The 16,158-nt window shown below is 42.5% G+C and overlaps 1 protein-coding gene across 2 annotated transcripts in view; it reads right to left on the bottom strand.

The window, feature by feature from the left end:
- The window catches only part of TASP1 (taspase 1), a 499,277-nt gene that overhangs the window by 377,797 nt on the left and 105,322 nt on the right, over positions 1 to 16,158 (bottom strand). For both annotated transcript variants that reach the window (XM_082249835.1, XM_082249834.1), the window contains exons 4-5: positions 12,369 to 12,437; positions 5,055 to 5,175 (exon numbers count right to left, since the gene is read on the bottom strand). In XM_082249835.1, coding sequence (XP_082105961.1) covers positions 5,055 to 5,175; positions 12,369 to 12,437 — 190 coding nt within the window. The remainder of the gene's footprint in view (positions 1 to 5,054; positions 5,176 to 12,368; positions 12,438 to 16,158) is intronic.

The raw sequence follows: 16,158 nt of genomic DNA, 5'->3' as shown, positions 1-16,158 counted from the left end.
TTTGCGGTACTGTTAAAATACATATTTTCTTCATCACCCCATCTACTTCCTACTATAGGACAGGTGATTTTAGAGGTATTAAAAAAATAATTTGTCTTATAAATCCTTCTATAGGACAAATTATCTCAGGAGGTATTGCATTCATTTGAGAAGGGCATACCTAATATTATTATGATTAAATATTTTAATATATGTTTTATATATGCTGTTGATATAGATTTAAGTACAAATATGGGATGGAATTATAGTTCATTAGTACTTAAAGCTGCGGTTATGTGGAATGACCACCCTATCGTTGCAAACATTGATACACTGGGAATGACCTAAAGAATACTTAAATGGCTAAAAAAATAGAGGATATGGATATTCATATAAACTATAGTTTGTGTCATTCATTTAAAAAATTCCTGTAATGTTATATGCAGCTTAGTTATTTATACATTTTCCTGTAATGTTATATGCAGCCTGGATGTTCTGTATAGCAGTGTGGCCAGCTGTGAGAGATCTAATGCTGATTCCGGGATGCAATGAAGGGGTGGAGTTCGGGGGTGGTAATTGAAAATAAAAGCAGCGATGTACTACGTGCCCTCCCATCTCTGAAGACGCCACCGTGCTGACAAAACGCGTAAGTTGGAACGCACGTAGTGACGTCACGTGGGAGCCGAGTGGCTCGCAAACCGGAAAGGTACACGCTCACAGTTGCAGGTACTGCGCTCTGCTCTAGCCCACCCGTTTACAGTGACGGCCACGCACCTCGTTCATTGTTTTATACTTTTTATGGATTTTATGCTATTTACTTTACATGCTATACCCTGAATGGGAAATAAACTTTTTACCATTGGAATACTACACTATCTGGATTCCATTTGCTTCCTTGCATGACCCCCATTGGAGAAAAAGACATCTAGGAAGCCTGCAGACACAGGCAAAAGTTACCAGATCAGATCCATTATACTTTAATCCAGTGGGGGATATCACACAAGCGCTTATGGTCATGCTGCTATATGGCAGTCTGGACCCACCTCATCTGGTGAGTGATTTAATCTTTTTCACGTGTGGAGCATGTCCCACGGATGGAAGTCAGCTCAACTGCAAGCTGAAGGGGAAGAGCACCTTATTTTCAGCACCTGCACTTTAGTTTTATAGACTGTGTTTACATATGAATTGTTCTTCTATTGATTCAAAAGACTGTTTGTAAATTCACCTTACATGCACTGAGCACTTTGAATTAATCAATTTGCACGATTGCACTTGCTAATTTATTACTCCTTGTTTATATACTTTACAATTTATACTTCTTTTATATTCACTTGTGCATTCATATCATAATTTACCAGCAATTTAATAATGTATTCAATAATTACTGCACAGTAGGTGATTGTAATTTGTTGCATTTGCTCACTAATTTTTGATGCATGTGCACAGACAGCACAATTCACTTATTTTGGATTATAAACACTTAGGCAAGCACTGAGGCTGGTTTCTCTACTAGAGGCCATTTCATCCATTCATTATCCTACTCTTCAGCTGCTGCAAATCTGCTCTACATAGATTTTAGAACGTACTAAAACATATAGGCTTTCACATCCAGTGGTGCGAGGGCTATACCCCAACAAGGTATATATTTACATACTTTTGACATGTTTCTAGGATTTTATGTGCAGCACTCTCTCTGGATTTTGTTATATATATATTTTTACATACATACACACAGTATCTCACAAAAGTGAGTACATCCCTCACATTTTTGTGAATATTTTATATCTTTTCATGTAACACTGAATCACCCAAAAAAAAAAAATGGGGTGTACCCACTTTTGGGAGATACTATGTGTGTATTTATATATACATACATATATGAGTGTACAGCTTGTATAACAGTGTAAATTTGTTGTCCTCTCAAAATAACTCAACACACAGTCATTAATATCTAAACTGCTGGCAACAAAAGTGAGTACACCCCTAAGTGAAAATGTCCAAATTGGGCCCAAAGTGTCAATATTTTGTGTGGCCACCATTCGTTCCCAACACTGCCTTAACCCTATTGGGAATGGAGTTCACCAGAGCTTCACAGGTAGCCACTGGAGTCCTCTTTCACTCCTCCATGACGACATCACGGAGCTGGTGGATGTTGGAGACCATGCGCTCCTCCATCTACCGTTTGAGGATGCCCCACAGATGCTCAATAGGGTTTAGGTCTGGGGTCATGTTTGGCCAGTCCATCGCCTTTACCCTCAGCTTCTTTAGCAAAGCAGTGGTCATCTTGGAGGTGTGTTTTAGGTAATTATCATGTTGGAATACTGCCCTGCGGCCCAGTCTCCGGAGGGAGGGGAATTATGCTCTGCTTCAGTATGTTACAGTACATGTTAGTATTCACGGATTCCTCAATGAACTGTAGCTCCCCAGTTCCGGCAGAAGTCACGCAGCCCCAGACCATGACACTCCCACCACAATGCTTTACTGTAGGCAAGACACACTTGTCTTTGTACTCCTCACCTGGTTGCCGCCACACATACTTGACACCATCTGAACTAAATAAGTTTATCTTGGTCTGATCATACCACAGGACATGGTTCCAGTAATCCATGGCCTTAGTCTGGTTGTCTTCAGCAAACGGTTAGCAGGCTTTCTTGTACATCTTTAGAAGAGGCTTCCTTCTGGGACGACAGCCATGCAGACTAATTTGATGCAGTGTGTGGCATATGGTCTGAGCACTGAAAGGCTGACCCCCCCACCCCTTCAACCTCTGCAGCAATGCTGGCAGTACGTCTATTTCTCAAAAACAACTATAGGACGCTGAGCACGTGCGCTCAACTCCTTTGGTCCTTTGGCGAAGCCTGTTCTGAAATCGAACCTGTCCTGTTAAACTGCTGTCTTGGCCACCATGCTGCAGCTCAGTTTCAGGGTCTTGGCAATCTTCTTATAGCCCAGGCCATCTTTATGTAGAGCAACAATTCTTTTTTCAGATCCTCAGAGAGGTCTTTGCCATTAGGTGCCATGTTGAACTTCCAGTGAGAGAGTGAGCGCGATAACATCAATTTTAACACACCTGCTCCCCATTCACACCTGAGACCTTGTAACACTAACGAGTCACATGACACCAGGGAGGGAAAATGGTTAAATGGGCCCGATTTTGACATTTTCACTTAGGGGTGTACTCACTTTTCTTGCCAGCGGATTAGACATTAATGGCTGTGTGTTGAGTTATTTTGATGGGACAGCACATTTACATGTTATACAAGCTGTACACTCACTACTTTACATTGTAGAAAAGTGTCATTTCTTCAGTATTGTCATAGGAAAAGATATTTTAAAATAAATGTGAGGGGTGTGCTCACTTTTGTGAGATAGTGTATATATGAAAATTGATCAGTCCTGATGTACTGAATGCCTATCTAATTTCTTGGGGCCCTAAAATGCCAGGACAGTACAAATAGCCTCAAATGATCCTTTTTGGAAAGTAGACTGCCTGAGGTATTTATTAAAAGGTGAATTTGTCACTTTTTTTTTTACATACTGTCAATAGAGCAGTACAGCATCAGCATATTACTAATGTAGTAGTGGTGATCAGGGATACTGACTGGTGACAGTGTGAAAAAAAAAAAAAAAAAACACATACATACATATATATTATACATTATATATATATATATTTTTTTTTTTTTAACACATTGCTTTTAACAATGATTATTGGTTTAAATAAATCCTTTTTATGCATAGCATTCATTCATAGCCATTATGTACTGTTGGGACAGCTGTGATTGCCCACAGCTATTATATGGCACAGTGCGCTGTGAATGGCTGGCTGTACCATGTGATCACTCTGATCAATCACAGACATCAACACAATAGTACACAATGAATGGCTATGAATGAAAGCAATTCATGGTGAACAACTGTCATGTGATTGCTGTGATCGATAGCATGATGCTGGAGCTGGCTTGGTACACCAATCTGTCATCTGCTCTGTCTGGTCCATACAGTGTGTGAGAGATCAAGCTGCAGCACTGCTGCAGGAGCACACAGGTGCACAACTGGGAGGGCGTCATATGATGTCCTCCTGGATCCAAGGAGCTCCCATCCAGCCATCATATTACAATAGGCTGGGCGGGAAGAGGCTAAAGTGATATTAAACCCATTGCTTTGTTTTATATCATGCATTGTTGACTTTATATCATGTTTCTATAGTATTAGATCTGGATGCATGTCTCACAGTTTAATAAAACTATTTCTAGATACCTTTTTAATGCCTTGTACATTGCAGTAAGGGGACTTCATTTTACTAGCTCCACACCACTATGTTTGTGATCGCTGTGTGGAGCTAGCTAGAGTCCTTGGATGCAAACTGCAACTTCATTACAGTAGACTTCAATACAGTGGCAGCAAGGCTCCCTGTGTTCTCACACAGGGAGTCATGATTAATAGGGTATTCCTCTCCCTAGTTTACCGGTCTCCTGTTTCACAAAAAGCCTTAGGGGTGGTTCATAGTCTGCTTTTACCAGCAGCTCTGCTGGCAAAGGCAATATGTGAACGAATGGTAAAGTATGTGCTTTGTGTGAACCATGAGACTAGGGAGAGGAATCACCTATCAATGATGACTATCATAGTGCAGTCCACAGTCCCAACTTCTGAGCCGTCTCCCCGCTGTAACATGTCACATGGGGCAGCTTGAATAGAGGAAAGTGAAGGGACTGAAAATGGGAGATTGTGTAGCATGAGCAGGATGTGGACAACACAGCTGCCACAGAATTGGCTGCTATTTTGTTGACAGTGAAAGAGGGAGAGGATTAGAAAAGACAGGACCAACCAAGTAGCTAATATATATGATGAGGGAAAAAAAAAAGATGCACTGTATCGATCAAGAACAACATTAAAAATCCAAAAACGTTTCTCTTTGTATTTGGTTTAAACAACACTAACTCCTCTTCTTGCTTTCACCAAAAAATAAATCACATATTCGGTGGTAAGACTGAGACCACTTGGGAATTCAAGCGCACAGATCTTACCACAAGGCAGGAGAGGTATAAGAAACTGTTACTGTATATGAAGCATACCACTCAAAGATCCAACTGCTCCAAAACTCAGAGATTTTCCATCCATTATACTGGCATCACATTCTACTTCTCCCAGGAGATTCAAGTTTGATCCCATTCCTGCATTTGTAAAAGGAGAGTCCTATAAAGAGGGAAAAAAGCTACAGTTAGTTCTGATAATGATAAAATTCATAACAGTTTTACCAAGTAAAACTAAGTAAGCAGAGAATTATCAGGTATGGAATATGCAGAGATTGCCAGAGCACAGCAGTCAATAGATGCATTTTGTCTTGGAACTAATAACTACATGGGTTATACACCAGAAGAAAATCATTCTATGCAAAGAAAAAAGGGCCGGAACTCATAAGTATAAAAAAAAAAAAAAAAAAAGGCTTAGAGAAGACCGACAATCAGTTGCTACTTTTAGTTAGGACCAAAGTCTGCCAAAGTAAAGAGCCAGAGTTTAGTAGCTCTTAGAGCCATTTTGAATTTACACAGTATGTTAGGCAGAATTGTAGATAAAATTACATATGTGAAATAGTAAGTAATAGGTGACATGGTTGAATGTGTCAAACACCAATAACCACGGAGAACATTAGATGAAAAGCAGGTGGGTTAAGAATGCAGACAATACATTAAAGAAATACAGAATATAGAAATACAGCCCCAAATGATGAGCTTGCTTAGTACATGAGAAGCAGTACTACGAGGTATACCAAAAAAACAAAACTGAATAATTTCAAAGGAGCCTGTAAGCACTTTTTTGCAGGTACATTTGACTTCTACCAATGCTTCACTATATTTCTATAATATGTTCTTGTGTAGCCATCATAACAGTCAAAAAGCACAAAAAAACTGGAAAAGCCTTTAAAGCTGCTCTTAGGCCAAGCTATGAACATTGAGATTTTACATATTTTACCAAGTTGTAAAAGAGCTTTAAAATAAGCCCTTTCTAATGCCTGTAGTGGCACTGTCTAGCAATTCATGTTCAAGCACCCCATACTGAATGGAGTGACAGACGAGCAAAGAAAACGTAAATATATGCTGCTGGTGATAAATGGAGGGTTAAACCAAATGTGTTGCTTTGCCCTGAGCAGTCCAAAAATAGGTTTGCTTTAAAGTAATAGAGATTTTACCACCCCACCCATGTAACAATGCCGCAGACAAATAAGGAGAACATCAGTATTGGACACTGGGATATATGAAAAAAAACTGTAAAACAATTTTCTCTGAAGTCCATTGACAGACGCAGCTCCATATCTTCTTAGACCATTGGGTTATGCTCCTCCCATCAGGAATAGGACACTAGGCAGGAAAAAGCTTTAACACGCCTATGGGGCTGTCCCTGCAGGCATAACCCAACACACTCTCCTACAGCTTCCAATTTCGTTGCAAGCAGTGTTTAGAAGACAAAAACCACATTCACTTAAAAGTAGAGGGGAGGGTGCTGCCTCTGTCAATGGACTTCAGAGAAAAGGATTTTACACTAAGTACAAAAATCCAGTTTTCTCTATTGTCCATTGACAGACGCAGCTCCATATCTTCTTAGACCATTGGAACGTCCCAAAGAAGGATATGCATGAGGGGTGGGAAAAAACAACGCAAAGAACATTATTCCACAAAGGCTAAAATTAGCCAGTCAGGTAACATGGAGCTCAACCAGGAACAACTGGAGCTCGCCTAGAAAAAACATACACCCTCAAAGAGAACAAAAAAGGTTCTCTTTTAAACAGCAGCCTGCAAAACCTTGCGTCCAAAAGAGGCATCCGAGGATGCCAACACATCTACTTTATAGAATTTTGTAAACGTATGCACAGACGACCATGTTGCTGCCTTGCAAACTTGCATCACTGACGCCTGATGAAGAAAAGCCCAAGAGGCACTCAGCACACTAGTAGAATGCGCCTTCACAGGTAAAGGAGGAACCTGACCCTTCAATTAATAAGCCTGAACAAACATCTGCCTGATCCATCTGGATATGGTCGAAGCAGACGCAGCCAATCCTTTACGAGGTCCCTCGGTAAGGACAAAAAAGAGCATCTGATTTTCTGAAAGATTCAGTAGCCGCCAGGTAAACCCTGATCACCCGAATCACATCCAAAGAATGCAAGGCAATTTCCTTGGGATGATTGGGCTTGGGACAGAGTGAAGGCAGCAAAATGTCTTCATTCAAATGAAAATCAGAAACCACCTTAGGAAGAAAAGGCTGATTAGGTCGGAGTACCACCTTATCTCTGTGGACCACCAAATAAGATGAGCAGCAGGACAACGCCGCCAATTCAGACACTCTGCGGGCAGAAGTGATAGCCACCAAAAGGGCAACCTTCGGAGACAAAGAAAGCAGAAAAATCTCCCGAATGTTCTCAAAAGGAGGCTTTTGAAGAACAGATAATACCAAGTTCAGATCCCACAGAGGTAGCCATATGGCGTACTCCCTGAATGAAAGTGCGAATCAAGGCATGCGTAGCTAATAGGCGTTGGAAATATATAGCCAAAGCCGACACTTAGCCTTTGATAGTGCCCAAAGACAACCGCTGTTCAACCTTTTTTTGCAGAAAGGCCAAAACCCTAGCTACTGAAAACAAGCAAGGGTGCACCTTCAGTGATTCATACCATGACATGTGCAATTTCCACGTACGATGATAGAACTTCCTGGGAGTCGACTTTCTGGCATTCAATAGTGTAGGAATCACAGAGTCAGAAAGACCCCTATCTCTCAAACACCTGGCTTTCAACAGCCAAGCCGTTACAGCCAGCGACTGTAGAGCAGGATGAAAGATCGGCCCTTGAGACCGCAGATCCTCCCTGAGAGGAAGTCTCCAAGGAGCATCGGCAACAAACCTTACTGGGTCTGTGTACAAAGACCAACTAGGTCAATCTGGGGCCACCAGAATAACCGGAATCCCTTCCACCTCTATGCTGGATAGAAGCCTCGGCAGGAGTTTCAGCGGAGGAAAGGCATAAATCAGCCCCCAAGGAGCCACCAGTGCGTCTGTGGCATCGGCTAGAGGATCCCTAGACCTGGCTACAAACCTCTGAACCTTCTTGTTGAGACGAGAAGCAAACAGATCGACCTCGGGTGTCCCCCACCGGACACACATGAGATTAAACACCTCCGGGTAAAGAGACCATTCCCCTTGATCCAACACCTGACGACTCAGGTAATCCGCTTGCCAGTTCTTGACACCTGGGATGTGCACAGCAGAAAGGGCCAGGACAAACTCTTTCGCCCAAGCCAGAATCTCGGCCACCTCCTTGGACGCCAAGACACTCTTGGTGCGCCCCTGATGATTAATGTAAGCCACAGCCGTGGCGTTGTTCGATTGAATCTGAACCGGACAATCTTGCAGACAAGTCGTGCAGTGGCTCAGACAAAGCGTTATTGCTCTGAGCTCCAAAACATTGATCAGTAGTTTTGACTCTTCCACTGTCCAGGTTCCCTGGGCACAGAGCTGTACCAGCACCCACCCCAACCCGCCAGGCTGGCGTGCATGGTCACCACCGCCCAAAAAAAACAGAAGACTTGCCCTGGCAAAGTGTTGTTGACTGAAGCCACCACAACAGAGCAGACTTTGTGTTGTGGCTCAACCAAATCAAATTGTCCAAGGACTTCGGATCCTTGTTCCATTTGACAAGAATCTCCCTTTGTAAAGGTCCCGTGTGAAACTGAGCAAATGGAACCGCCTCGAAGGTTGATACCATCAGACCCAAGGCCCGCATGCAAATCCGCAGAGAGGACAGATTGTTTGCCAACAGCAACCAAATCGCCCCCTGCAACTTCTGCAGCTGTCCGGGGGGGAAGAAAGACCCTAGCCAAAGCGAAATCCAGAGTCCAGCCCAGATAATCCAGTCTCAAAGAAGGTATATCAGGGCGGATTTCTTGAAATTGATATTCCACCCGAACTCTTGCAGGGTTCTGACAGTGATTGACAGATCGTCCAATAGGGCTGAATGAGAGTCCGCTCTCAATAGGAGATCATCCAGGTACCCCAGTACCACAATCCCCCGATGGAGCAGAAATGCCAACACCAGGGCTAGTACCTTGGTAAAAACCCTAGGAGCGGAGGCGAGACCAAAGGGTAATGCCACTAATTGAGAATGCTCCTCTGCTACGGCAAAGCAGAAAAGATGCTGATGCCCCATGTAGATAGGGATGTGTAGATATGCGTCCTTAAAAACTATGGAGGATAAAAAGTCTTCCTGGTGTAGGGACGCCACTACCGTACGGATGGATTCCATCCAAAACTTCTGTACCCACACAAAGCGGTTCAGAGCCTTGAGATCCAGAATTGGACGCACCTTGCCCTCTTTTCTGGGCACAGTAAACAGGTTTGAATAAAACCCTTGAAAGCGTTCCTGAGCGGGAACCAGCACAATCACTCTTTGTGCAAGCAGATCTTGTACCGCCTTTCGTAGATCCCTTAACCGGTCTGGAGACAGATGTAGATTGGAAGAACCGATCAGACGGTCGAGACCGGAAATTCAATCTTGTACCCTGATCAGATCAGTTTGTGAACCCATTTGTCCTGAATCAGGAAAGTCCATGGTTCCAGAGAGAAGCGAAGAAGTCCCCTGAACCCCAGAAGTGGGCGAGGGCACCCCTTCATGCAGACGAGGATTTGTCTGCAGAACCGGACTGGCTGGTTTTGGATTTGCCTGACCATGGCTTCTTGGAACCCCCAGAGGACCTGAACGGCTTTCCTTTTTCTTGCGACCCGGAGGTATGAAAAAGTTGCCTACGAGCAGTGAAATAATGCCCCCACTTATGACGGGGCGCCTTGCCCTTAGAGGATTGAAGGAGAAGAGTTCTCTTCCTACCCATAAGCCCTTTGATCAGTTCATCCAGAAAAGATCCAAACAACCTCTTTCCAGTAAAGGGAAGGTCCGTCAAGGCCTTCTTTGAAGCCTGGCCCACCGACCAGATTTTTAACCACACCATGCGTCTAATGGCAATCCCCACTGCAGACATCCTGGCCACTAGGGGGGCCGCATCCAAGGACGCATCACACATGAACACAAGGGCTTGAGCCATCTGGTCCAGGAGCTCAATGAGCGCTGGAGGAATCTGTTCAAATTCTAAGTTCCCCTTAGGTATTCCCCATTCAGCGACCGTCTGAGACACCAGAACAGTCACAAAAATTGGTTTTAGTATGGAACCCGCCAACACGTGTAGATGGCAGGACAGAGACTGTCTATCCACAGGGTCTGTAAAAGCCAGGGATTCCTTCCCCGGAACCACAGTAGACTTATTCAATCTGGAAACCGGGTGATCCACCCTTGGTGGCATGGTCCGTCGAGTAAAAACCGCCTCCGAAAGGGGTAACGGCGTTTAAAGCGCTTGGGCACCACTAGCATGTGCTTGATGCACCAATATTGTTCATATACAATAACATCAAAAAGCTCCAGGCAAGGTAACACCTTGCCTGACATCTGAGCTTTGCGAGAGCTAAAAGACATCTGCGTACCCGACGCTGTAGATTCATCTGCCATTTTTAAAGTTTCCTGCACGGAAACTATGAGTGCTTCCACCAATGCTCATTCCCGCATAGCGGCTGAAGAGGACAGGTCCTCTTCCCCATCAGAATGCGAGGACACCGATCCATCCATTTGAGGATACCACCAATGGAGTTGAAGGCAGCGGATGTTTGCAGCTATCAATACATTTAAACACAAAATCTACGTTTGACACCAGACTTTCCAGGACTGCTGTAAAAGCAGACAGAGACTACGACCCAGAGGGTCCCGCAGCCGCACTGAGGGGGTCTGTAGGTGAAACATTGTCCTGGGACTCAATTTTTCACTGATTAAAAATAATGCAGTGTCACTTTAAAAAGATTGCAAATCGCGATCCCACCGCTGTACTAGCTGTGACGGTACTCACAGTCACGGAGAGTGAAAGACAGATACTTAATAGACACTGGGAATGTGGTTTGCATTGTTTCAAGTGGCACAGTGATATTTGTTGGCCATGTGTCTAGAGAAGTGTGTGAGGACTGTTCCTGGCCTGTTTGATTCTGAACATGTTCATTGAAAGAGCTAATCACATTGGCCTCTGTTCCATGTTCTTCAGTGTCAGAGATGGACAGTCTGTCACTGGCGGTCTTTTCCTATTGTCTGTGTATCGAGGTGTGATGTGTATTTGGTTAAGCCTGTCTGTCCCATTGTTAATGAACATATATTTCTGTCCAGATGGCTAGATAATTAGTTCAGGTTAATTCTATTTCTGTATACAATTTCATCTGCATATAATAATGTAATCAGGCAACCCCTGACCTGATGGGGTAATTTTATCAGGAGGGGAGATGTCCATGCTGTATATAAACTGTGTGACTGTTCAAAAAGAGGAAGGTTCCAGAACAAGCTAAGTGTCGGCTGGAAAATCTGATATCTATGTTCCAGACTGAAGGAAGCCGTATACTGATGGAAGCCCACAAACACAATGTGGGTTGTGGTTCCGTTACACTAGGAGTATCACAAATCCCAATCTAATACAATCTGATAGCAGAGTGAGTAAGAAAAAAAACTTACAGGGGACCCCAAAAACATTACCCGACTGCTGCCTGTCCAGCGATCTGGACTACAGGAAAATGGCCACCCCATGCATTCCTATGGGGAACTAACAGAAAATGGCTGCCCATACATTGTTAATGGAAAATGAGCACAAAACCACAGCAAAATGGCGGCCCACACGGAGCGCCCTGTGGTCTCCTGGACCCCCAACGGGGGGTCCCAGACAATAGGCGTAGGAAGGTCCTTAACAAAAGACCCCACAAGTTCACATTGAGCTTGCTTCCTAAATCCCAATGATACATTTCATTGGCATAGTGGATTAATAAGGAACAGCTGAATGCATTGATACCTCTGTCCTAAACTTTTTTTTTTTTTTTTTTTATAGCCTTGCATCCCGAATGGTTTGCGCTTTTGTTATATTAAAGTGGTTGTAAACCTCAACCATGAAAGTTGAACAAAGCATATCCTTCTATAGTGTATACTTTTCTTAATCCAGAGCACTAAGTGTCATTTCTGTCTGCTGCTTTTTTTTCAGCATGAGTCACTTCTGAAAAGTTTTACTAACAGCCAGAGAGCAAAAAGATGACAGGAGGGAGCTCCAGCAGATTGACAGCCTCAGCTCTCCCCATTTTCTGACATCTCAGACAATCTACAAATTCTAGACTTTCAATGGCTTTAGAGAAGAGAAGACTGCAGAAACACAGGTACAACTTACGTAGCAGGATTTGATCACCTGAGGCCAGTCACTTCACAGTGTATATGTAAGGGTTTACAACCACTTTAAGCACAGTTTGGCAGCAACAGCTGTTTTATGTTCACACATACCTCCAACTCCAGGAGAGCTGCTGTGACAGCATCTGTTGCAAGATCACCGGCTTGTAATTTTTCAATTGCCTGCACATAAATAGTAAACAAGAATTATTTTTTGTATAGAAAAAACATGTGTTAAAAGATAACTTCACAGATGTCGTTCTGAAGCAATTAATTGTTGCCATAAAATAAGGGATAAATTCCACCTAAAACAGAAGATTGAAATTTCATTGGGACACTGTTGATTAAATCCTGCATCACCTTTTTCTATCTTGTAGAGACTCCAGATGCAGGATTTCTCTTAAAAGGGTGTCTCTCCTCCCTTTCCTACAAAGTCACAATAAAGGCGTCACAACTACACAGTTATTTTTTTGAATATTAAGAAAATCTGAGAAAAAAAAAAAAGAGGAAGAAAGGAAAGATGCAGACTTTCAACCACGTTCTGAAAACACAAGTTGCCTGGCTGACTCTACATTCAATACGGATTGAAACAAACTATGCACCAGTCAAATTTCAAATATACATGCTCGTTCTGGGTCAGTAATTAATAAAATAATAAAGGCAACTGAGTCAGGCAGTTAGCATTTTCAGAAGTAATCCGCAACAGCAGCCTATAAGTTTTCCTTAAAGGAGACTACATCTTCAGAGTGTGACATTTTGGGTGGAAATCAGAATTCTAAAACAGCCTTTTTTTAATCTTGGGGTGCCTTGGCAAAATACCTAAAAATTGCCCAAAAATTGTATACAAACCAGCGGTTGTATAAGGCCTGCCTTTTAGTTACACAAAGCCACATTGTGTTAGGTGTCCTACATGTGTGGATGTTGCTGTATTATGTAAAACTAGAGCTGCACGATTAATCGTTAAAAAATTGTGAACTCGATTCAAATCCCCCCTCACGTTCCTAACCACTTGCCAACCAGCCACCTATATACGGCGGCAGGTCGGCAGGTTTCCTACGGCAGTTGGCGGGAGTGATCCTGGGGGCGCGCCCGTCCATTCACCAGCGAGGAAACCGATCCACAAAAAATTAAGAGCAGCCAGCAATGTTTATCAACAAAAGAGATAAAAAGAAACATTGGAAACATTGTATCCTTCAGTTCTTTTAGAGATCAAAAGGATGAAATTCCATCTGTAAATGAAGTCAGCTTAACAATTTAAAGACGGCCTTTTTTTTTACGCTTGTTGCGTACAAGTTAAAATCAGTATTTGATGCTAGAAAATTACTTAGGACTCCCAAACTCTATATATATTTTTTTAGTAAAGACCCTAGAGAAAAGAATGGCGGACAGTGCAATATTTTAGGTCATACTGTATTTGCGCAGTGGTCTTTTAAACACAATTTTTTGGGGAAAAAATACACTTTAATGAATTAAAAAAGAAAGAAAAAAAAAAACAGTAAAGTTAGCCTAGTTTTTTTGTATAATGTGAAAGATGAGGTTACGCTGAGAATCGTGCTCTCTATTCTAAGTAAAAAAAATCCTGATTCTCATTTAATGCAGAATCGTGCAGTAAAACTATTTGTTTCATTTTTTTTTTACATTTTAGAATGGAGTGCCTGGAGATTGTCCATAATTTTAAAAGGGTGCCTTGATTTGAAAAAGGGCTGAGAAACACTGTTTCAAAGAAATATTTTGTAACTGGAGGCTCCAGAGAGATATCGGAAGCAAGCATATGAGGGAAGAGAAGCTGAGCATTACTAGTGAAGAAGAAGATTGGAGAAACATTTGTTTTTCCATGCCTACAAGCTCTCCAAACATCTTAGAAATCCTGGAGGGAGTTAAATATAATTTCATCAAAACTTTTATATGAATTTTTCGATGCAAAGTACATTCCTGAGTACTCCCTGCTTTGTTTTGTTGTTTGTGGGCAGGAGGGAACTATGCTAAATATATGAAGGACGTGCCCTAAGGCACAGAGGCTGTGGATTAGAGTGTATCCCCAAATGCATAGAGTTCCTGATTAAAACCTACAGATCCAGTTGAGGACTTGTTAAATAAGCTTCAGGCCCACACTGAAAAAACGCCCAAATTACTTGGCTTCTTTTTTAATGCCACCAAATAAAATACTGCTCACTCCAGTAGATCCTCTTCACTGAATTTCCAGAAGGTTAAAAACCAGCTAACGGTACAATGGTCAATGAAAAATCACTACCATTTCAAATTTTTGAAAATATTGACTCCATGGATAAATGTTTCCCAACCTGATCAGAGAGCATTACATCTCTGGCTTTTGAATCCTTTCAAAGGCATACAGGATTCTGTGGTCCCAGGGATAGGAGATTACCTCCTCCTATTTTCTGTGGTGTTCCTTGCCCACTTCCGTTTCTCAATCTTTCCGTTTTCCATTCTCCTTTCCTTACTTTTCTTTCTTTATTGTTTGTTATTAAATTTAACATGCTTGCATTGACCTGCAGTGAATTTACTCATTGCATTGTCATTTTTTTTTCATAATTAGCTGACTTGTAGGATTTCTTCTGTCATAAATAAAATACAGTAAGCAATTTTTTAAAAAGCAAGCTTACTACCACTTTAAGTTGAACTCCAAGGTAAGTGGCTAAAAGATAGATGAAATACAACAAAAATGTTACCTGCCAAAGAGCTTTAATTTCTTTTCAACCAGTCCTGAGATTTACACAGCCCTGCCACACAGCACAGCCAGCCTGGTGACCGGATCATTCTCTGTCCCAAATAAGCCACACCGCTACAGTAGATCACCTCGCTACCCCATCCTGTGACTAGACAGCAAAGCAGCAATAGACTGAACAGGTCATTGTTTTGCTTACTACCCGTTAGCATGTCCCTCGCTAGCACATTTGCGTTAGGCCCGATTGGCCCCTATTTTTAATTGTTGTCCTTCCCTTCACCTAGCTGCTAGAGGCTAACAACACAACACTGAAGAAATGACACTTTGCTACAAAGTAGTGAGTGTACACAGTTTGCACGCAAGCATGAAAGCCCGAAACAGTTATTGGGGATACTTATGACATACTTTTGACACGTTTGTCTGATTTGGACGTTTCTAAATAAAGGATTGCAGCAATTCATCTGGATATATCGCTCACACACACACACAGTATCTCACAAAAGTGAGTACATCCCTCACATTTTTGCAGATATTTTATATCTTTTCATGTGACAACACTGAAGAAATAACACTTTGCTACAACGTATAGTGAGTTTTCAGCTTGTATAACAGTATACATTTGTTGTCCCCCTCAAAATAACTCAACAAACACAGCCATTAATGTCTAAACTGCTGGCAACAAAAGTGAGTACACCCCTAAGTGAAAATGTCCAAATTGGGCCCAAAGTCTCAATATTGTGTGTGGCCACCATTATTTTCCAGCACTGCCTTAACCCTCTTGGGCATGAAGTTCACCAGAGCTTCACAGGTTGTCACTGGAGTCCTCTTCCACTCCTCCATGACAACATCACAGAGCTAGTGGATGTTAGAGACTTTGCGCTCTTCCACCTTCTGTTTGAGGATGCCCCACAGATGCTCAATCGGATTTAGGTCTGGAGACATGCTTGGCCAGGCCATCACCTTTACCCTCAGCTTCTTTAGCAAGGCAGTGGTTGTCTTGGAGGTGTGTTTGGGGTCGTTATGTTGGAATACTGCCCTGTGGCCCAGTCTCCGAAGGGAGGGGATCATGCTCTGCTTCAGTATGTCACAGTACATTGTGGCATTAATGGTTCCCTTTAATGAACTGTAGCTCCCCAGTGTTGGCAGCAGTCATGCAGCCGCAGACCATGACACTCCCACTACCATGCTTGACTGTAGGCAAGACACACTTGTCTTTGTACT

Source organism: Pelophylax lessonae (genome assembly GCF_965119305.1).
Source record: "Pelophylax lessonae genome assembly, chromosome: 3".
NCBI classification, from domain to species: Eukaryota; Metazoa; Chordata; class Amphibia; order Anura; family Ranidae; genus Pelophylax; species Pelophylax lessonae.
The sequence above is the reverse complement of the archived record's forward strand: the minus strand, read 5'-3'. Positions and strand labels throughout refer to the sequence as shown.